The sequence below is a fragment of the Garra rufa genome, chromosome 8, assembly GCF_049309525.1.
Source record: "Garra rufa chromosome 8, GarRuf1.0, whole genome shotgun sequence".
NCBI classification, from domain to species: domain Eukaryota; kingdom Metazoa; phylum Chordata; class Actinopteri; order Cypriniformes; family Cyprinidae; genus Garra; species Garra rufa.
This window is the reverse complement of record NC_133368.1, coordinates 30732587-30760394: the sequence shown is the minus strand read 5'-3', so window position 1 is coordinate 30760394 and position 27808 is coordinate 30732587. Positions and strand designations below refer to the sequence as shown.

Genomic DNA, 27808 nt, shown 5'->3' with positions numbered 1-27808 from the left:
ACTTTTAATCAATTTAAACCATCCTTGCTAAATAAAAGTATTAATTTCTATCATTTCTTACCCCAAAAAGTAAAAATAAAAAATTATAATATATGATTAAAATAATTCAAAAAATGTTTCTTGAACAGCAAATTGGCATATTAAAATGATTTCTGAAGAATCATGTGACACTGAAGACTGAAGTAATGAGGCTGAAAATTTAGCTTTGATAACGGGAATAAATTGCATTTTAAAATATATTCAAATAGAAAACAGTTCTTTTAAATAGTAAAAATATTTCACAATATTACTGTTTTTGCTGTACTTTGGATCAAATAAATTCAGGCTTGGTGAGCAGAAGAGAATTTTTAATAAAACATCAAAAATCTTACTGTTCAAAAACTTTTGACTGGTAGTGCATATCATCCTTTCTTCCTGCCAAGAGGACAATCTAATGGGATAGTTCACCCAAAAATATAATTCTTTCATCATTTGCTCACCCTCATGTAATTTTAAGCCTGTATGACTGTCTGTGGAACAGGAAAAAATGGAAGTATGATGGTAATCAAACAGCCCATTTAAAAATCAATGAAATAAGCATTTTTACCAAAGATCACAGACTTTTTGGACCGGAAATAACCCTACAGTCAAAACATGATGAGAAGAATATTTTGAAGCATGTTGGTAATTAAACAGATTTTGGATTATGGAAAAGCGTGGAAAAGGCTAAAAGGATCAAAATTACGTAAATGATGATAGTCGATCTGGATGTTATTGTACACATACTGTTGCCTTGGACAATTGAACTGGCCAAAACAGTGATTTCCAGCAATCAATTTGGGGAAATCTGTGGTTATTAGTTGCTAGGTAGCAAATGTTCTGGGAAAATTGTTTTTACTTTCAAAACAAATCCCCTTGTGTTTTAATGGTCTTGCGCCATTTATGATTTTTGGAACTAATTCAGACAGACATACGTTCCCATGCATACGTTCCCACCAGAGACAATGAATGAAATGATAGTGATTAGCAAACCACAGCAAAATTAGAAGAACCTTGTAAAGGAATGATTTTCTTAAGGGAGCATGAGCTTTACTAAATATGCTCTACTTCCCTCTGGCAGCAATGTGTAGACAGCTGTGCACTCTGCTCAACTCTGGGGAATTTGATGTTACTGTCACGCATAATTCATCCTTAAAAAGCTTTTAATTAAACTTCATTATAAATATTTTGCATTCTGTTGAACAGATATAGTTTATCAAAACATAGCCAGGCAGTGAGTCCCATTGGATTGGCTTTGTTTGAATTTGCTTGTTGTTGTTGCTGCAAGACTATCCTGATATGAGACAAAAAAGCATGAATGTAAGCATTTGTGTTCAAAATACAGTCGTTTGAGTAAATAAACAATTTATTTTTGTCTTTTTGTTTTGCTTTATTATGAATACCAAGTAGAAAGCTACTTGAGTTGGTGTTGAGATGATTTCTGAAAACCTCAATCATCACAAGTGGGTACAAAAGATCCTTTCTGGTGAGTTTTACACAATCACAGGAAAACTGCAATGCATTTTCCTTCAGATTGAACTGGACAGAAGTTTCCTCTTTTTAGGACCTCCTTAGTATGGAAAACTCTTAAGACTCTTAAGAAAACAAATGATCTCTTCATATAATGAAAACCATGGAAAATACTTTCACACTGTCTGTACCGTTCCATTAGTAGGGCTTGCTAATGTGTGTTAGGTTTGTTTTCTCTTTCCCAGGGTATGATCAGTTAAGGATGTACTCATAGTAGGCAAATTGAACCATACCCAAGCATGTTTGCCCCTCTTGAAGAGGTGGGTCTCACCTTATTAGTGTATAAACGCACTTGGAGCCTCAAACTCTGTACAAGGCGACCGTGCCAAATGTGAGAATGACCTAAGTGGGATGGATTGGCATTAAGTTCATTAGGCGCCACTGAAACAACAATCCTTCTATTCATGGAAGTGAAACATCCAACACAGCACATTAAGGTTTGCAATGTCAATCAAAAAAACAACAACTGTCTGTCAGTACTTTTTGTGCATTACATTTAACAGTATTCTCAGCAAAGAAAACCAAGAAATCTGTGAAGTGTGACAGTCAGGATTTTTTTCCCATTCATTTTCTCAGTTTTTAAAAGCCATAAACCAATCAGCCAAACATTAGTTTGAGCAAATGAAGTATTTGTAAACTAAAAACTGTTTTTATTTATATTTTTATGGGCAAATAAAATATTTTTTTCACAAAACAATGAGAATGACTATAAGTCTAATGAGCAACATTATTTTATATGAATCTTCCTACAGGTTTATGAGTGCAGTTCTCTTAAAATGTATATTTAAGTTTAATATATATCATTTTATTGCTAACAATCTGTTGTTCTACAATCATGGTCAGAATTACTGGCATCCTTGGTAAATAAGACCAAAGAAATGTGTGAAAATTGATCTGAACTGTTAATCATTTTTATCTTTCATTTCAAAAATGTATGAAAAATGTAACAAGGGCCAAATTCTCTTAAAGTACCCTATTTAAGGTTCCCAATATTGTTTTGGGAGTCTCCTACAATAGGTTTACATGTATGCAAGGTCAAAAAATGCTTTCATTTTCTCAAAATATGCATTTATGATCACTTCATAATCCATTGATTATCAAACAATTCATTCGAAGCAGTTCAAAGATTTGGTCTCTCTAAACCCCTCTGATTAGTCAGATTGTCCAGTGTGTTGTGATTGGTTTACAGCATACAGCGAGTGTCAGAAACAATATGGCCATTGCCATAGTTCTATATTTTGAACGCTTGATAGAAAATGTAAACATCTATTATTTATCATAAATACAGTTTGTGATTCAGCCAGCTGGTCCAAATAAAATGTGTATTGAGAGGGATCATACAAAATGTACGTAATTTTTATTTAGTACTGGCCTGAATAAGATATTTTACATAAGACATTTGTATAAAGTCCACAAGAGAATATAACAGTTAAATTTATAAAAATGACCCCGTTCAAAAGTTTACATACACTTGATTCTTACATACACTTGTTGTTACCTGAATGATCCACAGCTGTGTTTTTTTGTTTTGTTTAGTGATAGTTGTTCATGAGTCCCTAGTTTGTCCTGAACAGTTAATCTTCCTGCTGTTCATCAGAAAAATCGTTTAGGTCCCATAAATACTTTGGTTTTCTAGCATTTTTTGTGTATTTAAACCCTTTTCAACAATGACTATATGATTTTGAGATCCATCTTTTCACACTGAGGACAACTGAGGGACTCATATGCAACTATTACAGAAGGTTCAAACACTCACTGATGCTCCAGAAGGAAAATGATCCAGGAGCCACTGTGAAAACTTTTGAACAAAATGAACATGTACATTTTTCTTATTTTGCCTAAATATCATATTATTTTTTCTTTTAGTACTGCCCTTCAGAAGTTTTTTTTTAAGAACAGAGGGCAGTTTAACAAACAAGGGACTCATGTCCATGTCATTTCCATGTCATGTCAAAAACTATTACTAAACAAACAAAAAAAAAATCATTTAGTTAACAACACAGTATTAAGAATAAAGCATATGTCAACTTTTAAACAGGGTCATTTTTATAAATTCAACTATTATTTTCTCTTGTGGAGTTTATGTACAGGAAACGTCTTTTATGTGGAATGTCTTTTTCAGGTCAGTACTAATTAAAACAATAACGTGAATTTTGTATGATTCCTCCTATTTTGGTAAAATAATTAACATTTTGCAGATTGTGCATGGTATATGTAAACGATTGTCCTTTACAAATTACTAATGACTCATTCAGGCTGTACAAAGTTGAATCTTTATTTTGGAAGACAATAACTTTGTGTACTTTTGGCTTTACTTTTTTAAAATATCATTTACATTCACATACAGCTACATTACATTGGATATGTTACGAATCTACCTGGAAGAGGCCATTTGACTACATGGTCATAATGCATAGTGAAAAGGTTAGTTTAAGCTGGAAAATTGCAGAATATAAGTTGAGTCTTAGGGTCAAAAATCCTCTCATCTAAAAGCACTCCAGGTTTTAAATGGAGGCTGCAAAATGTAATAAATAAAAAGGGGGCAATAATTGTGACCAATGTGTGCTGGACAAAAATGATTTCTTAATGACATTTTCCCCAATTTTCAATTGTTTTACTTCAATAAAAGGTTTGATTTTTGTGAATTGTTGGAATAATAAATCAAAAGGATAAACAATGCAGACTTTTTTACAGCCTCATTTCCTTATATTTACCAGGGGTGCCAATAATTCTGACCTTGACTGTATATAGAAAAGATGTAGTCTGAAGTTAAATCTTAAGTAAACCAGAGCACTAACAAATACAAATCTGAGCCCAAACTTGGAATTCAGGGCTTCCGACTGTAGGTCACTTTGGGCATCTTTGGGCCACTCTTGGCCTCTTTTCAGTGTTTAAAATAAAATGTAGAAATTGCTCTAAGTCCCCCTGGATGAAAATTGTTTCCAGTCTTGACTCTACTAGAGGCCCAGCTGATACTATCGTAACGCAGATCAGGTCACAGAGCACAAGTCGTTAAAGTAAGTGGATTCAAGGATTCGTGTACTAATCTAGAGCACATTTTAGACTTCTGTTTCATTCACCATGTAGGAGGAGGGAGAGAAAGAGAGAGAGAGAGAGAGAGAGAGAGAGAGCACTCAAATATACTTGACAGCTCTCCAGCTCTCAGTTACGCAAGAATCCCCACAGGCATCCCATTTCTCGCCTCAGCATCCAGACACTGATGTGCATTAGGGTCTGAGCAACTAGAGACTATGGCTTAGCTCAGACAAGCGGCAAAAAGAATCTGATTGTTTTGGCTGATCTGACTCAAATCCGTTAAGTTGTTCGTAGTCTAGTGATTTGTGAATAAGTCGTTCTCTGAATGATTCACTTCAGATGATTCGCAAACAGTTTGAAAATCACTCCACTATAGAAATGTGGATATAAAACACTACTGGAGATACTTTCGAATGATAATTCACATGAATCTGGGATATTCACATAGTGATCAACATAGCATGTACAGTGGTGTGAATAAGTGTTGGCCCCCTTAATGATTTTTTTTTTTTTGCATGTTTATCACACTTTTATGTTTCAGATCATCAAACTAATTTAAATATTAATCAAAGATAACACAAGTAAACACAACATGCAGTTTTTAAATTAAGGTTTTTTTTTATGGAGGGAAAAAAAAATCCAAAATCACTTAAACAGGACCTGCCTGACAAAGTGAGTTAGCTCAAAAGATCCTGAAAAGCTACACATCACGTTCTGCAAGAAATTCAGGAACAAATGAGAAAGAAAGTAATTGAGATCTATCAGTCTGGAAAAGGTTAAAAAGCCATTTCTAAAGCTTTGGGACTCCAGCGAACCACAGTGAGAACCATTATCCACAAATGGTGAAAACATGGAACATTGGTGAACCTTCCCAGGAGAGGCGGGCCGACCAAAATTACCCTAAGAGCCCAGCGACGACTCATCCAGGAGGTCACAAAAGACCCTACAACAACATCTAAAGAACTGCAGGCCTCTCTTGCCTCAGTTAAGGTCAGTGTTCATGACTCCACCATAAGAAAGAGACTGGGCAAAAATGGCCTGCATTGCAGAGTTCCAAGACGAAAACCGCTGCTGAGCAAAAAGAACATAAAGGCTTGTCTCAGTTTTGACGGAACATCTTGATGATCCCCAAGAATTTTGGGAAAATACTCTGTGGACTGACGAGACAAAAGTTGAACTTTTTGGAAGGTGTGTGTCCCATTACATCTGGCGTAAAAGTAACACAGCATTTCAGAAAAAGAACATCATACCAACAGTAAAATATGGTGGTGGTAGTGTGATGGCCTGGGGCTGTTTTGCTGCTTCTGGACCTGGAAGACTTGCAGTGATCAATGGAACCATGAATTCTGCTGTCTACCAAAAAATCCTGAAGGACAATTTCCGGCCATCTGTTTGTGACCTCAAGCTGAAGTGAACTTGGGTTCTGCAGCAGGACAAGGATCCAAAACACACCAGCAAATCCACCTCTGAATGGCTGAACAAAAACAAAATGAAGACTTTGGAGTGGCCTAGTCAAAGTCCTGACCTGAATCCTATTGAGATGCTGTGGCATGACCTTAAAAATGCGGTTCATGCTCAAACTCTCCAATGTGGCTGAATTACAACAATTCTGCCAAGATGAGAGGGCCAAAATTCCTGCACAGACTCATTGCAAGTAATCGCAAATGCTTGATTACAGTTGTTGCCGCTAAGGGCGGCCCAACCAGTTATTAAGTTTAGGGGGCAAACACTTTTTCACACAGGCCCATGTGGGTTTGGATTTTGTTTTCCCTTCATAAAAAAAAAACTTCATTTAAAAACTGCATGTTGTGTTTACTTGTGTTATCTTTGATTAATATTTAAATTTGTTTGATGATCTGAAACATTAAAGTGTGATAAACATGCAAAAAAAATAAAAATTCAGGAAAGGGGCCAACACTTTTTCACACAACTGTATATAAATGTGTTCAACGCCGGCATGAGAAGCTATAACGTTTCAGTTTTCAATCCTCTCAATGACAGTTTCTCTCATGTCTCTTGCTGTCACCTATATCATTACCATAGCAACCGCTGTTGATATATGGGATATTGACCACACTCTGAAAAAAATGGATTTGATTTCATCACTTGCAATATGACAGTCAGTCCAAAAGATCTGATATGATCAGCTTCACATGCGAAGGTGCTTTTGAATAGACTGTCTATGCTAGTAATGTCCATTTTAATGGGTTTGCTTTGCAGGAAGCATTAGCATGAGTTCCTCTCAGTGGGCGGTTGACAGGTTTATTTTAGAGTCACATTATTGTAGCTCAGGCTACTCTCAAGGACCTTAAAGAAGACTGCTTCCTGTGTTTGATTCCCATCAGCCTTTTAAATGCATGAGGACATTATAATGCACCTTCTGCACAAAGGCTTCAGCAGCCACACTGAATCACACATATGAGAGAAGCTCTGGTTACATGTCCTGGCTTTATCCAGGGATTCTCACTTCCAGTTAGAGAGTGTCAGATACCATCCACCTGTCTCCGTGCGGGGTCTAAGCCCAGCAATCGTCACCAAGCTTGCTGGCTGACGCATGCTGGCATCAGAAGTGGAACGACTTTCCATGTAAATCTGACAGCTGAATGACCCCATTTTTTCGTTACCATGAATGTATAGCTGTGATTGTCTGTCTGTCTGTCTGTATTTTTTTCTAAATATATTTAGTTATCCCTACTTGATTTACTAATTCATCTGAAATGTGTGTGTGTGTGTGTGTGTGTGTGTGTGTGTGTGTGTGTGTGTGTGTGTGTGTGTGTGTGTGTGTGTGTGTGTGTGTGTGTGTGTGTGTGTGTGTGTGTGTGTGTGTGTGTGTGTGTTTGTTTTTCCTCAATACATTTTCTGAATATAGTTTTTTTTTATCCTAAATTTATTATTGTTAAATTGAGTTATTTAATATATCTAAATTTATTTATTTTAATCTTAAATGTTTTTATTTCTTTTTAATTATTTATTTATTTATTCTGAATGTTGTTTATTTTTAATGCTAAATGTATTATTGTTAAATTGAGTTAATTAATTTATTTATCTGCATTTATTTATCTATTAATCTTAAATGCATGTATTTATTTTTAATCCTTTATTTATCTATTCTGAATGTAGTTTATTTTTAATCATAAATGTATTTAATAATCCTAAATTGATACATTTATTAATCATAAATGTATTTATTTATTTACTCTGAATGCATTTTATTTGTAATGCTAAATGTAATATTGTTAAATTGAGTTTTTAAATAATTTATAAATAATTTATTTATCTATTTAAATGTATTTATCTATTAATCCTAAATGCATGTTTTTTTTAATCCTGTATTTATTTATTTACCTATTTATTTATTTATTTATTTATTTATTTATTCTGAATGTAGTTTATTTTAATTCTAGACTTATTACTCCTAAATTTATTTATTTTATTAATCTTAAATTTATTCATTTAGTTTTTATTCCGAATGTAATTTATTTTTAATCCTAAATGTATTTATTAATCCTAAATTTATATATTTATTAATCATAAATGTATTTATTTCTTTTTTTCAGAATGTAGTTTATTATAATGCTAATGTATTATTGTTAAATTGAGTTTTTAATAATTTTTTTCTAAATTTATTTATCTATTAATTTTAAATGCATGTATTTATTTTTAATCCTTTATTTATTTATTTTTTATTTATTTAGAATGTAGTTATATCCTAAATTTATTTGTTAATCCTAAATTGATGTATTAATCTTAAATTAATTAATACATTTAAATTGATTTATTTATTCTAAATGTAGTTTATTTTTATCCTACGTTTAGTTAATCCAAAATTGATTTATTTATTCATCTTAAATTTATTTATTTAGTTTTTATTCTGAATGTAGTTTTTATCTTAACTGTATTTATTAATCCTATTTTTTATTTGTATCTTTATTTTGTTTATTTATTTATTTTATTTTTGTTGCTTGTTTGTTTATTCTAAATGTATCTATGTATTTTTATTGAGTAGATTAAATTAAATTATTTTAAATGTAAAGCGGATTTGTTGACCAAATTCAATTTTTGGTTGAACTTGGATTTGGATGCAGTGGATAATATAGCTAATATTCTGGCTGTCTGAGTTTCACTTTGCCTCCTGCTGCGCCCAGACCACTACGACAGGATGTTCCCAGAGGCATGGCATGCTCACTGGGCTCTATCCCTCACAGCTGTGGCCTATGCACCCCGGGCTCTCAAATAACAGCACCTGTCCTTGTTGTATCCACTATGGATTCTCCTGGGAAGTGTGAGAGAGAGGCACGATTTCTCCGAATGCGTAGGTCACACATCTGACAAAAGAATGAACTCTGTGTTTATTACTTTCGGACTAAACTGGGGATGCAAACACAGTGGGGGAACAGTTGTGGATCAGTAACACCTCAAGCTTGGTTGCTGTGGAACCCAGTTTCAGTCACTTTGAAAAAGGCTGAGGTGTAATTATGTGCACCGTCCATGTGTGACGCATTTTCACGTCTCTTGACGTCAACTGTGAAATTACAGCGCAGCACCTCTTATATTTCATCCGTTCATGCGGACAAAAAGGATCATTTGTGTTGGTTCAGAAAATGGGACACTTCAGGCTGTCATTCTTGTACTCGTGCTGCGTTAAGTGTTAATTTTTCATGCATTTCTATTGCAGTAATGTGTACACTCTTGCTTTCCAAACATTTATGGAATTCTCTGCATAATCTCACTTCTGCTTTCCCTGACTAAAGCTCTCTTGTTGTATCATGTGCAAATTGTTAAAACTGAGCAGATCACCCAACAGGCATTGAAAGGAAAAAAACTAATTGAATTCACATATCCTCCTGGGAGCCCTTCAGTTTTTTTTCTCCTCTGTAGGGGACATCTGTCTTTTTTCTACATTGTTGTAATAATTTTTTCTTTTTGGTTTTTGAAAATGGTTGTCTTTGACTTGTCTTGTACAGGAAAGAAATTGACTTCTATAATAATAATAATAATAATAATAATTGAATTAATATATATATGCATGTGCTGGTATTTACAGTTTAAAATATGTAGTGTGTATATATATATATATATATATATATATATATATATATATATATTATTTAATCAAATATTATTTTGTTTTGGAGTCTTACAATAATGGGTAAATTAATTATTAATGATTTTTCTTAAAATTATAGCATAATTGCAATTATGTCCTTTGACACATATTGCGTCTTTTTATCTCACATTTTTGACTTTTTTCTCAGAATTTTGAGATTTTAGCAATTGCAAGTTATTAAGTCAGAATTGCGTGATATAAACTCAATTGTAAGTTTCAGAAGAGTGGGATACAGTATGAACTCGCAATTCTGCCTTTTTTATTGCAAGTGGCAGTTTTTTCTTGCAATTCCGACTTTCCTGTAATTCCAACTTTTATCTCTCAGTTCTGACTTATCTCGCAATTCTGACTTTATTTTTTCCGCAATTCTGACTTTGTTTCTCGCAATTCTTACTTTGTATCTCGCAATTCTGACTTTGGTTACCGCAATTCCAACTTTCGTTCAATTCCGACTTTTATCTCTCAGTTTTGACTTTTATCTTGCAATTCTGACTTTTTTTTCCCGAAATTCTGTCTTTTTTTTCCCTCCCAATTCTTACGTTGTTTCTTGGAATTCTGACTTTGTTTCTCCCAATTCTTACTTTGTTTCTTCCATTTCTGACTTTGTTTCTCGCAATTCTGACTTTGTTTCTCGCAATTCTGACTTTGTTTCTCGCAATTTAGCAATTGCAAGTTATTAAGTCAGAATTGCGAGATATAAAATTCTGACTTTTTTTTCTTAGAATTGCGTGATATAAACTCAATTGCGAGTTTCAGAAGAGTGGGATACAGTATGAATTCACAATTCTACCTTTTTTCTTGCAAGTGGCAGTTTTTTCTTGCAATTCTGATTTTTTTTTTATCGCAACTCTGACTTTGTATCTCCCAATTCTGACTTTGTTTCTCGCAATTCTGAATTTGTTCCTTGCAATTCCGACTTTCCTGCAATTTCGACTTTTATTTCTCAGTTCTGACTTTTATCTCGCAATTCTGATTTTTTTTTTTCAATTCTGACTTTGTTCCTCCCAATTCTTACTTTGTATCTTGCAATTCTGACTTTGGTTCTTGCAATTCTGACTTTGGTTCTTGCATTTCCGACTTTCCTCAAATTCTGACTTTTATTTCTCAGTTCTGACTTTTATCTCGCAGTTATGATTTTGGTTCTTGCATTTCCGACTTTCCTGAAATTCTGACTTTTATCTCTCAGTTCCGACTTATCTCTCAGTTATGTTTTTTTTCTCGCAATTCTGACTTTGTTTCTCTCAATTCTTACTTTGTATCTCGCAATTCTGACTTTGCTTCCCGCAATTCCAACTTTCCTTCAATTCCGACTTTTATCTCGCAATTCTGACATTTTTTCCGCAATTCTGACTTTGTTTCTCCCAATTCTTACTTTGTTTATTGCAATTCTGACTTTGTTTCTCCCAATTCTTACTTTGTTTATTGCAATTCTGACTTTGTTTCTCCCAATTCTTACTTTGTTTATTGCAATTCTGACTTTGTTTCTCCCAATTCTTACTTTGTTTATTGCAATTCTGACTTTGTTTCTCCCAATTCTTACTTTGTTTCTTGCAAATCTGACTTTGTTTCTCGCAATTCCGACTTTCCTGTAATTCCAACTTTTATCTCTCAGTTCTGACTTATCTCGCAATTCTGACTTTGTATCTCACTATTCTGACTTTTATCTTGCAATTTTGACTTTGTTTCTCACAATTCTGGCTTATCATGCCATTCTGACATGGTATCTCACAATTCTGACCTTTTCCCGCAATTCTTATTATTTTCTTACAATTCAGAATTTGTATCTCGCAATTATGACTTTTATCTCACAATTCTGACTTTTATCTCGCAATTCTGACTTTGTTTCTCACAATTTTGACTTTTATCTCGCAATTATGACTTTTATCTCACAATTCTGACTTTGTTTCATGCTATTCTGACTTTTTTCTCCCAATTCTGACTTTGTTTATTGCAATTCTGGCTTTTTCCTCAAAATTCTGACTTTTATCTAGAAATTCTGACTTTGTTTCTCGCAATTCTGACATTTTTCTCAGAATTTAGATATAAACTCAGAAATGTGAGTTTATATCTCGCAGTTTTGACTTTCTAATTCGTAATTGTGAGTGTATATGTCACAATTCTAATAAAAAAAAAAATTGCATCATGCAATTCTGAGAAAAGTCTGTATTTCTAGATGTGAACTCCCAAATGCGAGGGAAAAAAGTATGAATTGTGAGTAAAATTGTAATTATATTTTTTTAATTCAGTGGCAGAAACAGGCTTCCATATAGTTTGTACCAAACATTAGAATGACTTGCAAAAACTATATTGTATATAATTTATTTTTCTCACATAATTTTTGTTTGTTTTTTGATATATATTGTATGGGGCAGCACAATAATTGATAAATTATTTATGTATTATTAAGCAGAAGTGTGTGTGTGTCTGTGTGTGTTTCCTCCGGGTTTTTTTTTTTTTTTTCTATTGCTCTCATTTTTAAAAAATAACTGAGTCTGGATGTCCCAAACGCTACAATGAAGTGCAAAGAACATTCCAAAATTCCAAAGAGTTTTTGTTTAGGGCCTTGGGAGGATATCAGATCAGCCCTTCTTAAAAACAGTGTTTTTCTGAAGTTGAACAAGTGATATAACTCTACATTATCACATCAAAAGCATCACAGATTTTTAATTTATGTTATTTACTGGCAACAGTTTGTTCAAAGTTAAATAAACATTAAACATTAACAAATCTGTATCTTTACAGAATAAAACTATGCATTAACAACCTACTGCAAAGCATTCTGGGAACCAGAAACCTTCATCAACCTTTTTCTGTTTTTTTTTCCCTTCAGATTTTGGTTCCCAGAATGCTTTGCATGAGGCTGTTATTTTAGTTTTATTCTGTAAAGATAAAGACTTGTTAATGTTTAATGTTCAATTAACTTTGAACAAACTTTTGCCAGTAAATAGCATAAATTTAAATCTACAGTAAGTTACTGGCAACCAGCTGCCAGTAATACTGTAATTTACTGTAATTTCTACAGATTTTGTTTACAGTGTACAGATAACTGGAAATTGTGCAAGTAAACAGTCGACTCCCATAAAATCCTGGTAGCATTCCTGAGGAGGGTCTGGATGGTCGTAGCAATTGTTTTCATTGAGTAAAGACTCTCCGGTCTGCCCATTTCCTTTGCTATCAAAGACAAAGCTTGATTAGATAGAACAAACACGCGTTTGGCGCCTTTGTTTCCGGGAAGAATTTGTGCTGCCCAGGTCACTGTGTCACATGCTGCGATGGGGTTCAGGACCCCGCTATATGTACTTTGATGTCAAACATTTTGGTGATCGTGAATTTTTTATACTTTTCCTAACATTTTATGATGAATGTTTTCTTCTTAAACTGAGTACCCTCTACCAGCCTGAAAAAATAGCTTTTTTGATTTCATTCCGGCCTTCTTTGGATGTAGTCCTCAGTCGTCCAAGTTTCTCATGAAGTCATATATATTTAGCTTGGCCATATGTCAGCAGGTTAATGCTAGTTCAAAGTTTAACAGTGCAGCTAAATTGCAATTTCCTACACAAGGATGTTCTCATAGACGTAACTTCAGGGTCTTTTTGGAGTCTCTTTAATTATGATGCGCTAAAAGTTATTCTGTCAATCAGAATATTGCCCTTAGAAATGATGTGATTGCTCATTTTGGAAATTTAGATGGCAATATTTACACTATTGAAATGAAAGACGGTAGATTCGTACGTAATGCTAGTCACATGTGCGTTTCATTTAACCATGAATGTTGTTTTTGTCATGATCATTTCAACGTGCAATCTTTTCAACAACATAATCATTTTTGGTGATGTAAGAACTATATGCAATTAGTGAAATAAACAAACGGAGGAACAGGCTTTTCTCTGTGTGTGTTCCATTCGCTGTGCTTCACTCATGTCTTTCCCCAGGCACATGAATGTGTGAGGATGAGAGAGAGAGTGTTACTCACCCATCTGTGAATTGGTATAAAGCATGTTTTCATCAGATTTTGAAGCTAAATGCAGGTGACATTGGCCTCGGGCAGCCTCCACCCTGTGTTATACTCCATTAGCCCGGCCTCCCTGCTGTTTAGGTCACGTAGGGCCAACTGTAATCTTAAATCATGAATGCTAATGTTGTTGCATCTACATTATGAGATATTTGAGATGTTAATATCCAAAGAGTTTAATAGATTAAGGCATAACAGATTAATCCATTTAGAGATGATTGGAAGATATATAGAAGATAAGTATGGATAGATTAGGTTAAGCATTAAAGTGTCTACAAATACTCGTTTCAAGGTTACATTTTTCTTGTGTCGATGTGGCTTACTGTAATGCGTTTGGTAATTTCCTGATTTAAAAAAAAAATTAAAAAAAAATCAATTTATTTGATTTTGGGCCAAAAGTGCTAAAAGGTATCCAAGGTAACTGTTAAATGAAGTCAGCTTTACAAAACTAATCTCTACACTAAGCTATTAAACTACCCTTATGTTGTTCCAAATCCGTCAGACCTTTGTTCATCTTTGAAATAGAAAATATTCTAATTTGTATGAAATTTGAGAGCTTTCTGAGCCTTCATGAACAGTAATGCAACTGACATGTTTAATGTCCAGAAGGGTAAGGACATCGATAAAATAGTCCATGTGACACAACAATTCTCGCAATTCTGACTTTTTTATTGCAATTCTGACTTTGTATCTCGCAATTCTTACTTTTATCTCTCATTTCTGACTTTTATCTTGCAATTCTGACTTTTATCTCTCATTTCTGACTTATCTTGCAATTTTGACTTTGTTTCTCACAATTTTGACTTTGTATCTCACAATTCTGACTTTGTTTCTTGCAATTCTGACTTTGTTTCTTGCAATTCTGACTTTGTTTCTTGCAATTCTGACTTTGTTTCTTGCAATTCTGACTTTGTTTCTTGCAATTCTGACTTTGTATCTTGCAATTCTGACTTTTACTGTATCTCTCATTTCTGACTTTTATCTTGCAATTCTGACTTTGTATCTCGCAATTCTGACTTTGTATCTCGCAATTCTGACTTTGTTTCTTGCAATTCTGACTTTGTATCTTGCAATTCTGACTTTGTATCTCGCAATTCTGACTTTGTTTCTTGCAATTCTGACTTTGTATCTTGCAATTCTGACTTTTACTGTATCTCTCATTTCTGACTTTTACTGGATCTCTCATTTCTGACTTTTACTGTATCTCTCATTTCTGACTTTTATCTTGCAATTCTGACTTTGTATCTCGCAATTCTGACTTTTATCTCTCATTTCTGACTTATCTTGCAATTTTGACTTTGTTTCTCACAATTTTGACTTTGTATCTCGCAATTCTGACTTTGTTTCTTGCAATTCTGACTTTGTATCTTGCAATTCTGACTTTTACTGTATCTCTCATTTCTGACTTTTATCTTGCAATTCTGACTTTGTATTTCGTAATTTTGACTTTGTTTCTCACAATTTTGACTTTGTATCTCTCATTTCTGACTTTTATCTCGCAATTCTGACTTTGTATCTCGCAATTCTGACTTTGTATCTCGCAATTCTGACTTTTATCTCTCATTTCTGACTTATCTTGCAATTTTGACTTTGTTTTTCACAATTTTGACTTTGTATCTCGCAATTCTGACTTTGTTTCTTGCAATTCTGACTTTGTATCTCGCAATTCTGACTTTTATCTCTCATTTCTGACTTTTATCTTGCAATTCTGACTTTTATCTTGCAATTCTGACTTTGTTTCTCGCAATTCTGACTTTGTTTCTCACAATTTTGACTTTCTCACAATTCAGACTTTCAGCTCACAATTTTGACTTTTTCTCACAATTCTGACATTTTCCTCGCAATTTTGACTTTTTTGTCTTAAAATTGCGTGACATTAATAGCCTGGCTAACGCCAAACCACGTCATGACAACGTCATGATTCGCGGTCTGGGAACCACATGTTCATTTTCTCGTATTTGAGGCGTGGTTTACGAATGCCCAGAGCCGTTTATTGGGCGCTACGAATGTCTATCAAATGCGCCTGTGCGTAGCTCATAGCAAATCGTTTCAATTATACCGGATGACGTATGTAGAGCGACAGAAATTCGACAAGGAAGAGGATGAAGAGTTTTGATTGAGGACAAAGTTATGCTTCATAAGTTATTTATCAATCGTAATTCAATGCTGACTTTTTAGCATGCATTTGACCGAATTGTCTGCTTTTGTCTTTATTTCCGATTACATAAGTCTCTTATACTTTATACTTATACTTTTATAATGGCTAATATTGTTCATTAAAACTGACATTTAACAAAAAAGGCAGAGTTGTGCTTGTCATGTTTCATTTTATTATACATAGAGTAAAGATGTATTATACACAGTGCACATATAGCTTAAATCACATATTAATATGTTTTATTATTTTTAAAATGAGTACGAAAAGAGTATACAAAATATAAACCAAGAGTTGTGGTTTATATTTTGAAGAAAACAAAGAGGCAGTGGTTTTTGATATCACTTCCTTTTATAGTAATTATTGTTTTATAATGCGTTGCATGAACCACATTTTTGTCGCTGTTAATATGCTTAACGTTAAATGAAACGGAAAAGAGGCAATGCTGTTTGATATAAAATATTTTGTTTCACTGTAATGTTGTACATTCCCTGAACTACGTTTTTGCAGCTATTAATATGTTTAAATGAAAACGAAAAGAGGCAGAGGTGGTTGGGATCATATTTCGTCTTATTGTAAATACATACAGTGAAGCAGTGAAGATAACCGGAGTAGAAAAGGCGAGCTGACTGACGTTATCAAGTACACTGCTGTTCCATTTGCAGAATTGCAGGACTTGCATCCTCATGTCCTTGGGAGTTCGTACTCCCAAGTCAAACTTCCAAGTCCGAACTACGAAGGATGCAAGTCCGAACTTTGCGTACTTGGTATTGAGAAACGGCCTTGTGTGTAACTATCTAAGGCTGCATCGAAAGATAACTTCGCGTCTGCTGCCATGCTGGATCCATGTTTATAAACAAACTGCTTCGGTGACTCGCATAGAAGGCGTCATCGTCTTGCTGCTCCCTCCCCGTTCTGTGATTGGTTCCCTATCTGAGGTGAAAATTTGGTCCATGGTTTCCAGGCTGCCTAGCAGCGTGAATAAAATCGCGCTGCACGCAAGGCAGCATGGGGAAACCCAGGCTATGATGTTAACTCAATTGTGAATTACAATGTCAGAATAGCAGGATAGCAATTCTGACTTTTTTTTTCTCACAAATGAATTTATTGCAATTCTGACTTTTGCATTGCAACTGACATTGTTTCGTATCTCGCAATTGTTACTTTGTTTCTCGCAATTCTGACTTTCTGGCCTCCCTGCTGTTTAGATCATGTAGGGCCAACTGTAATTTTAAAACATAAATGGTAGTGTTGTTGCATCTACATTATGAGAGATTTGAGATGTAACTATTAAGAGAGTTTAATAGATTAAGGCAAAACAGATTAATCCATTTAGAAATGATTGGAAGATATATTAGAAGATAACTATGGATAGATTAGGTTAAGCATTAAGGTGCCTGCAAACACACTTTTCAAGGTTACATTTTATTTGTGTGGATGTTGCTTACTGTAATGCATTTGGTACTTTCCTGATTTTTCTTTTTTATAATTAATTTCCATTTACTTGATTTTGGGTCGGCAGTGCTAAAATATATCCAAGGTAACTGTTAAAAAGAAGTCAGCTTTATACAAAATTCATCTCTGCACTAAGCTACATTAAACAACCCTCATGTTGTTCCAAATCTGTAAGACCATTGTTCATCTTTGGAATACAAATTAGGATTTTTTAAATGAAATTCGAGAGCTTTCTGAACCTTCATAGACAGTAATGCAACAGACATGTTTAAGCTCCAGAAAGTTAGTAAGAACATCTATAAAATAGTCCATGGGACATCAGTGGTTCCACTGTAATTTTCTGAAGCTACTATAAGTTTGTGCGTGAAGGAAACACAATCCAAGACTGACACGGAAGAGAAGAAACTGTTGAATAAAGTAATTATTTTGCTTTCTTTGCGCACAAACTATTCTCATAGGCTAGCTTCATAACATTACAGTTGAACCACTGATGTCACATGGACTATTTTAACAATGTCCTACTAAATGTCCGGGCCTTGAACGTTCCACTTGCATTGCTGTCTATGCAGGGTCTGAAAGCTCTCGGATTTCATTAAAAACATCTTAATTTGTGTTCTCAAGATGAACGAAGGTCTTACGAAATTTACTAAATTTTGATTTTCAGGTAGCCCTTTAAACATTAAAAAAATCATGATAGAGAAATCATCACAGTGTTAATAATTAAAAACCTATTCCAGAAGCATTTCTTTTCATAGGCGGTGAAATATGATTTTTAATAATGGCACTGTTTATATTCTATAAATGTTTAATTGTTGACTTTCAAAAAAACATTGAAATGTCTATTTTAATATTTGTTTTAATGACATTTCAGCTAATTTCCCACTCAGTTCTCATTATTCTCAATATAATATTGAGATTTTTGGGGGCTTGGCTATTGAAAGACATCGCATTTAATAAAAAAATGTTTTATAATCCGTGACCATGTACTACAACAACATCATTTGCAGTCAGTGTGTGTGATATGTAAAGTCTCCCGAGAGAGCTGGAGCTAGAAATAGTCTTTCAGAATGTATCCTTTTCCATCAGACATTTTCTGTATGTCCTTGTCTTTGGCATTGATTTCAGAAATTGCATAAGACATCCACAAAATACATTTGGAATAGGCTGGGATTGAACACAGTGCAAAGCATATTAGGCACATGGAAATGATTCATTACAGCTAATTGAGCTTTATTGAATATAATGATTCCTGCTTATGTGAAACCAATTTTCACAAATGAAATTCTCATTTACATACCATGCTAATGTGGTGTTTTATAATACCCTGACTTTGACTTTAACCTGAAACTATGACATTGTTGGTTCCTTTGTTTTGTTTTTTCTTAACCTTCTTAGTGGAAAATTGTTCTAGTCTCATCATAACTGCGTTCCTCACCTGGCAGAACTGTCTCATCGTGTCTGCTGTATCTCCTTGAATACAGATGTGTGCTATTTATTCAAGGCAATGACGTAGGGCACTGTTGAAAGTCTTGGATCTAGCAGAACATACAGTGAACACTCATTCATGTGGGCAGAGGAATGAATGCTTATCTCCTGTTTGTCAAGTGTTTTTGCATGTTAGCCCACCTGCTTCTCCAGCCCTCAGTTTCAGTGGACTTTCCCTTTGATTAGACAGCATGCTACAGTACGTGTTGAGAGCAATTTCATCTTTTAGCTTGAACACTGAACATGTTCTTTTGAGTTGAATGTGAACACATTCTCTTCAGTATACTAAAGGAAAATAGGCACCAAAGTATAACATTTCAGACTAAGTTATACTGATGGCCCCATGTCCCAAAGACAGTTTTTTTTTTAATTCAGTCTGTCATACAACTGTTTCACAGTTTGCTTTCCGTTCAAACTGTGTAAAGACAGTGTTCAGTGCTCTCTAGGATTGCCCCGTTGGCTTAATTCTTTCTAAGATGGTGGACAACATATGTTCTCAATTTAATGCTGCACTGTGGCATGTCAGAGGAAACATCTGGCGGGCCAATACTTCCTTGGTAGACCTTTTTTGTAGTCTTACACACAGCACGATACCCTTTAGTTCACATAAATATCTGATGACATGCAGTCCAGACATTTACCTCTGTAAATTTACACTAGCAGGTTGGAATTCAGCTACATGAAGCAGCTACAGTATATCATGTACTTTTATTGTCAACAACAGATTTTGAATTTGCTATTTGGTTTTACAAACTCTGTAGTACTCTGTAGTGAATGGGTGCTGTCAGAATGAGAGAGCTGATAAAAACGTCACAATATTACACAAATAATCAACACAACTCTAGTCCATCAGTTAATGTATTGTGAAGTTAAAAAAAGCTACTTGTTTGTAAACAAATCCATTATTAAGACATATCCATAATATTGCTTTCTCCAGTGAAAAAGTTGTCTCATCAGAATCAGGAGAAAAATATACACAGATCAAGCAGTGTTTACAGTCAAAAAAACAGTCCAAAATAGTTCTAAACAAATAGGTTGGTGGATTTTGATGTAAGAGGACAACAAAGGATGGTTTTTTTTACTGGCCGAAGCATTATTATGAACTATCGGCTGGTATTTTGAACAAAAATTATGGTTTAAACGGCCTTGGTGGATTTGTTTCTTATAAACACAGCTTTCATTTCCCAAGATGTTAATTGATGGACTGGAGTCTTCTGGGTTATTGTGATATTTTTATCAGCAGTTTGGACTCTCATCCTGATGGCACCCATTCACTGCAAAGGATTCATTGGTGAGCAAGTGATGCTAAATTTCTCTGAATCTGTTTCAATAAAGAAACAAACTCATCTACCTCTTGGATGGTCTGTTGAGTAAATTTTCATTAAATTTTGATTTTCCAGAAACTCCTTGGCTATGTAGTCAAACCAGAATTTATTCAGACACCTTAAGCATTTCTCACATTATTACAGTTTATTTGCTATAGTTTAGAAAATGGTAATAAAATATTACAGAAATTCAAGAGTTAAACTGTGTCGGAACAAATTCATCTTGATAATGTCAGATAACTTTGATAGAAAGGTACAGTGTCTGACAAAAGTGAGTACGCCCCTTCCATTTCAGCCACCATTTTAGTATATCTTCACAAGGGACAATACTTTAGAAAATAAACTTGGATATATTTTAGAGTAGTCAATGTGGAGCTTGTATAGCAGTATAGATTCACTATCCACTGAAAATAAGTCAACATACAGCCATTATTGTCAAAATAGCTGGCAACAAAAGTGAGTACACCCTAAGTGATAACAGCAGTATGTTGTTTAACCATGCAAAGCCACATGTCCTATTCATCATGTTTATGTTTTTGTCTGCTTGACAGGACCAAAGTTGTGTATCTTGTATTAGAGCAGTTCAAATTAGGTGCTTTAGGAACAGTTCTCCCATACTGACCACTGGATGTTCAACATGGCACCTCATGGCAAAGAACTCTCTAAGGATTTGAGAATTAGAATTGTTGCTCTTCACAAAGATGGCCAAGGCTATTAGAGGTTCAGTAACACCCTGAAACCAAGTTACACTACAGTGGTCAGGGTCATAAAGAAGGTTTCCAAGATGGATTCCATTTGGAACAAGCCTTGCAAGGGTCGATCATCGAAGTTGAGTGCTTGTTCTGTGCGTCAGGTGCAGAACCTGGCTTCAAAAAATAGATGAATGAGTGCTGCCAGCATTGTGCTTTAAAGGTTGCAGAAGTAGAAGGTCAGCTTGTCAGTGCTCAGACCATACGCCGCACACTGCAACAAGTTGGTTTGCATAGGCGTCGCCCTAGAAGAAAGCCTCTTCTGAAGCCGGCTCACAAGAAAGCCTACAAACGGTTTGCTGAAGACAACCTGTCTAAGAGCATGAAATACTGGAACTATGTCCTGTGGTCTGATGAGACTAAGATAAACTTGTTTGGCTCAGATGGTGTCCAGCATGAAGGTCAAGCAGAAGGGGGAGAAGCACCGTGTGTCTAACATCCAGCAGCTCTGTGACGCCATTATAGAGGAGTGGAAAAGAATCACAGCAACAACCTGTGCAGCTCTGGTCAATTCCATGCCCAGGATGATTAAGGCAGTGCCAGATAACAATGGTGCTAACACAATATATTGACACTTTGTAAAAGTTCACTTTGGGTGTACTCATTTTTGTCGCCAGCTATTTTAACAATAATGGCTGTTATTGAGTAATTTTCAGAGGACAGTGAATCTATACTGCTATACATAGTATTGTCCCTTGAGAAGATATACTAAAATGGTTGCTGAAATGTCAAATCAAATTTTTGGTCCCAAATTTTTATCTATTTTACTGGTAGTCCACTGTATGAAGAATGTCTGGGTATAATATGTCACAGTTTACTTTATTTTGCCATCCTCACTTACATAAATGTGACCTTGGACCACAAAACCAGTCTTAAGTCGCTGGGCTATATTTGTAGCAATAGCCAAATGGGTCAAAATTATAGATTTTTCTTTTATGCCAAAAATCATTAGGAAATTAAGTAAAGATTTTTTGTAAAATTCCTACTATAAATATATCAAAATGTAATTTTTGATTAGTAATATGCATTGTGAAGAACTTAATTTGGACAACTTTAAAGGTGATTTTCTCAGTATTTTGATTTTTTTGCACCCTCATATTCCAGATTTTCAAATAGATCTACAGTATCTAGGCCAAATATTGTCCTATCCTAACAAACCATATATCAATAGAAAGCTTATTTATTGAGCTTTCATATGATGTATATATCTCAGTTTTGTAAAATTTTACCTTATGACTGGTTTTGTGGTCCAGGGTCACAAATGAACTATAGTAAAAAATATAAAATTACGTCTGGTGTTTGACTATTTCTCTACTGTTTTTCTTTTTTTTATAGGCAGGTAGAGATAACATTGATTGAAATGTAACATTACAGATGTTAGATTTTCTCTAACCCTATTTCACAGTGCACTGTTCATCTAGACGGATTGGCTTTGGCTTTTAAAGAGGAAAATCCTTCTTGTTCCTCAAATATTGTGTGTCCGTGTTCCTAAGCCACCTTATTAAAAATGCACTCGACTAAAGGGCATGTTTGATTCCAAGCATGACTTTGTGAGAGGACGTCATTAGATTGCCCTTGGAATTTAAGCAAATTGACTTCAATCCCCTTCAGTGTGAATAGTACAACCTTTGATGTGCTTTCATGTTTTGATCAGCATCTCATCCCCACCCCAGTGCTTTTAATGAAACACACATTAACATGCAAACAGGACACTTGAAATAATCATCTATAATTACAGAATAATACAATACACATGATTGCAACACTGCCCACATTTTATGAAATAAATGTTACACGAATACACCTCAAGAGAACAAAAGACAAATTACATTCATACAGAAAAGAACATCCAAAGTGGTTGAATTTGGGTGCGGCATATACACAATACAACTATTTTGATAACTCAGAAAGCAAAATTTACTTTCAAGTTTACTTTCAAATTTACTTTCACTTTTAAGTACAACCTTAAATACCAGGTCAAGCAAATATGTGTATGAAACCGTCCTGCAGCAAGTGTTTTGTTTTCACTGAAACACACAAATGATCACAAACAAAACATTACGAAGCATTACGAGCAACAGTAATTGGCACACATTCATGAAAAAATGAATGACATTCAAGAAAAAAAAAGTATATTGCGTCAAATCTGATGATGCAAACCTGATGAAATGATACAGTGGAGGTTTAAATGGCATTTGTTTACATGCTGTGAAGTGCTGTGATTTGCAGTATTAATACTGATTTGTTCTGTAACTTCCAGAATGAGTTACGTTCCTGTTTAGGGTGGAAGAAATGCGCACACATCATGTCTGCAGTACAAAGCGATATTATGCACACCCCTATAAAATATTCAAATGTGATTACAGCTAAGAATATAATATTTACATAATTAATACAAGCACAGTTTGTAGCATTGCCAACAATTCAGTTTAAATATGCATAAGGACAAAAGCAGGCATTCATTGAATAGTTCACCCAAAAATCAAATACAATTTTTTTTTCCCCCCATATATTTTGTGAACAACATCATCCAAAATAATAATTTGCATTTCAATCTATTTGTCATGTAAAGCCAACAGATTGAAATTTAAATATTTGATGATTTCTGAAAGCTTAGAATATAATGCATGAGTCATGCATTTCTAATACATTTATGTTTTTTTGACAGATGTGGCAGCTGTGAGCTATTATTGGAAAGAGAAGTATAAGATTCATTGGAAATTCTCCTCGAGTCCATATACAGTACGAGTCTGGAACGACATGAAGGTGAGTAAACAAAGACAGTTTTATATTTTTGGGTGAACTATTCCTTTAGGCATTATGAAAAGTTGTTGATTGTCAGAAGTCTGAAATAGAGAAGTTTAGGTAACACTGTAACATAAAACAAAACAAAACAATGGGCACATTATTTAAATCATATGGAATGTAATTAAACTTAGGTAGAGTGAATAGGAATCCCTGCCTTTGACACAAGAGAGCGATATCTCAAACTCGTATTGTACCTTATTTAAAAAAAGCCACATATTTAAAGAAAATACATGACTGAGCACTACAAGTTTATGAAATATGAAGTCAGAAAACACTGAAAATGTGGCATGTGTAGTATACAATTGATTGTGAAAAAATAAGCATGTACTGTAAGTTGAGAAATATATCTTAAATAAAGTGGTAAGCTTGTTTTCGTACTGTAAGTTCTTAGTAAACCTTGAAATGTTATATCAATTATGGTCCAATCTCCAGTGTCATTTTTAGGGGTCCCTAAAACAGGTGTTTATGAATTATTATATCTGTGATTTGTGTCAAATAATGGATGTACTTTAAATCCTTCCAATTAATAGCAACCAAAATTGAGTATACTAAAAATACTAAATCTTCAAAGTTTCAATTTAGTTCTTACAATTGTCTATATTGGCTGTAATACTATTTTCACAGGAAAATAACAGGATTACATTAAAATAGTTAATATAGCTAAATCATTATTATACAAGAAAAAGCGGCACTAGCTTATGGGCACTTTTTAATATTTCTTTCAACATACATTTTGTTTTGTTTTTTAGTAAAAATATAAATTTCTCATTAGTGTGGTCATGATTTGGTTTGGATATATACACTACCGGTCAAAAGTTTGGGGTCGGTAAATTTTTCTTCTTTTTTTTTTTTTGAAAGAAATTAATACTTTTATTCACCAAGGGTGTGTTAAATTGATCAAAAGTGATAGCAAATACTTACATTGTAAGAAAATATTTACATTTTGAATAAATGCTGTTCTTTTGAGCTTTTTATTCATCAAAGAATCCTGAAAAAATATCACCGTTTCTAAATAAATACTTTGCAGGGCAACTGTTGCAATATATAATCCAATATAGATCATTCTAATAATAAATCAGTATATTAGAATGATTTCTGAAGGATCATGTGACACTTAAGACTGAAGTAATGGCTGATGAAAATTCAGCTTTGCATCACGGGAATAAATTAAAATTTAAAGTATATTACAATAGAAATCATTATTTTGTATTGTAATAACATTTCGCAATATTACAGTTTTTTTCTATATTTTTGATTAAATAAATGCAGCACTTATGAGCATAAGAGACTTTCTTTCAAAACATTACAACTCTTACTGACCCCAAACTTTTGACCGGTAGTGTATATATTTTTTATCACAGGGACAAATATAAGACAAAGAAGTGCATTACACGTGAAGTCTGAAAAAAAAAAAAAAGATCTAAATATTTACACAGTTACACTGCGCACTGCAGATGAGCAAACTAAAATACTGCAAAGTACAAAGACAAGGCCAGCAATGCTTATATTTGTCCATTTGACATTAAATGAAGGTAGCAAAATGTTTTTCAGTGTAAATTCTAGGAGAATTGCCTTTTCTCCACCCTTCAGAGAGAATGAGCAGTGAATTGTGGGGTACAAAGGTCCATGTCAGCCATGTGACAGCTGTCGCTGTAGTCAACAGTTTATTATTTTTTTCTTAAAGCGGCATACTGCCACATTCAGTGGCATCAGGCAAAGGGATTCTCTGGTTTTGAGTTGATGTTGTCAATGTCGTGGCAGTTTTTGCCATTCAAGTGTTCTGTGTGGCCGTCGATGCTGTAACAGCCCTGGACCTCTGTAATGGAGGATGCGGTGTACGACGCAGACCTCAGAGCATCAGACTGTAAGATGGTGCTTCCAAACTGTATGCGGTACTGATTCCAGTGCCTTCGCAAAACTGCTTGGACCTGAGGAAGGTATGGACAGATGATCTGCTCAGTCAACAGAAATCACACCGCATGAATAATTCATTATCTTCTTGGTCTGAGCCTTTAACACTTCACTTTTCAGTTTTGAAAATAAGATGTATTACTTATTTTAAATTCAGGTTTATAAAATAAAAATGAATGATTTAGATATCATGGTACCATTTCAGGGAAGCTGTAATGAGCAAAAACAGTACAGATTTATTACTATTAATAGTAAGCCGAAGGCACTGAATTTATAAAAAAAAAAAAAGGTAATTGTGACTTATCTCACAATTGTGACTTTTTTTCTCACAATTGCAAGTTTACATCTTGCAATTCTGACTTTTTCCTCAGAATTGTGTGACACAAACTTGCAGTTCTGTTTTTTTTTTTTCAGAATTGTAAGATATAAACACAATTCTGAGTTGTAGTGGGGGAAAAAAGACTGATGTTTTCAGAATCGCAAGTTTATATTTCAAAATTCTGACTTAATAACTCACAACTGTGCGTTGATATACGTTCTGAGAAAAAAAAGTCACTATTATCGCATCTTAATTTCTTTCTTAATTTCTCTTTATTGTTTAGAAATTGCGACTTTATTTTTTTAGAATTGCGAGTTTATATCTTACAATTCTGACTTTTTTCCTTAGAATTGCATGGTATAAACAAAGTACAAAGACAAGGCCAGCAATGCTTATATTATTATAGTTATTAAGTCAGAATTGTGAAATATAAACTTGCGATGCTGAAAAAATCTGTCTTTTTTTCCCCACTCAAAATTAGGCTTTATAGCTCGCAATTGCAAGATTATATCTGACAATTCTGAGAAAAAAAGTCAGAATTGTGACTTCATATCTTAAAAAACGTCTGAAAAAAAGTACAACCTTGCAATTGTGAGTTTATATCACACAATTTTGAGAAAAAAGTCACAATTGTGAGTATATATCTCGCAATTCTGACTGTACAACTCATAATTGTGAGTTTATATCTCCTATATCTGAGAAAAAATCAGAATCACAAATTTGTATCAAGCAATTCTAAAAAAAAAAAAAAAGTTGAATTAACTTTTTAAATTTTTATTTTATTGCCTTCCATATTATTTAGAAAAGTAGCAAATAATAAAATATAATATTTATGGTTATCTAAAAAAAAAAAAAAAAAAAACTATGGATAACCTAAAATTAAACTTGAACTTGTATGTAAAACTTTTTTTTATTTTTTATTTTAGCTAGGTGTCAAAGGTAACATTTTAACTTGATGCAAAAATTGCCTAAAACTGAAATAAAAATGTATTAAAAACTATATAGACATTAAAAATACAGATGTAATAATAATAATTCCAAACAATTCTGAGAAAAAAAGTCAGAATTGCAAGAATAAAGTCAGAATTGCGAGTTTATTTCTCACAAGTCTGAGAAAAAAATCACAATCTCACAATTGTGAGTTTATATTATATCACACAATTCTGAGCAAAATTTAGAATCGCTAATTTGTATCATGCAATTCTAAGAAAAAAAGTTGCAATAACCTTTTTAACATTTTTTTAATTCAGTGGCTTCCATAATATTTGGAAATGTAGCAAATAATAAAATATAATATTTATGGTTATCTAAAAAAAAAACTATGGATAACCTGAAATGTAAAACCTTTTTATTTTATTTTAGTTAGGTGTCAAAGTTACATTTTTGATTGTTTAACTTGATTTAAACTTAATCTAAAACTAAAACTGAAATAAAAAACAACTGTGTTAATAATAATAATAATAATTGCAAAAACACAACAAAATTAATTAAAACCTTACCTAAAATTAGAGTATAATAAAAACTAATTTAAAATCTTAATAAAAATCTATAACCTCAAATAGTATCTCAAATATACTAAAATAACACTGGAAGTTGCTTAAATAACCATATGGTAATGCATATTTTAATTAAAATAAATACTATACACAATGTACCTAATCAAATTTGATTATTTTCTCTGAAATGCAAACCCAGCGATAATTTAAGAGTTTATTAATGACAAATTAAGTCCGGCATTAGAGCTAAATGTACCTTTATATATATTTGATATAGATTTCCATTAAAAGCGAACAGAAAAATCTCTCCTGGCCGACACATATATTTAGTTATACTGACCAGCCATCTGTTTAACTGCATTAACCACTAGACCGATAATATTATCCATAATGGCTTCTGCA

The 27808-nt window shown here is 33.6% G+C and overlaps 1 protein-coding gene across 1 annotated transcript in view; it reads right to left on the bottom strand.

Annotated features, from left to right (window-relative positions):
• Positions 1 to 22585: 22585 nt before the first annotated feature.
• The window catches only part of calcrla (calcitonin receptor-like a), a 40653-nt gene continuing 35430 nt past the window's right edge, over positions 22586 to 27808 (bottom strand). The window contains exon 13 of the mRNA XM_073845367.1: positions 22586 to 25608. Within this exon, the coding sequence (XP_073701468.1) occupies positions 25390 to 25608 (219 nt within the window). The 3' untranslated portion in view covers positions 22586 to 25389. The remainder of the gene's footprint in view (positions 25609 to 27808) is intronic.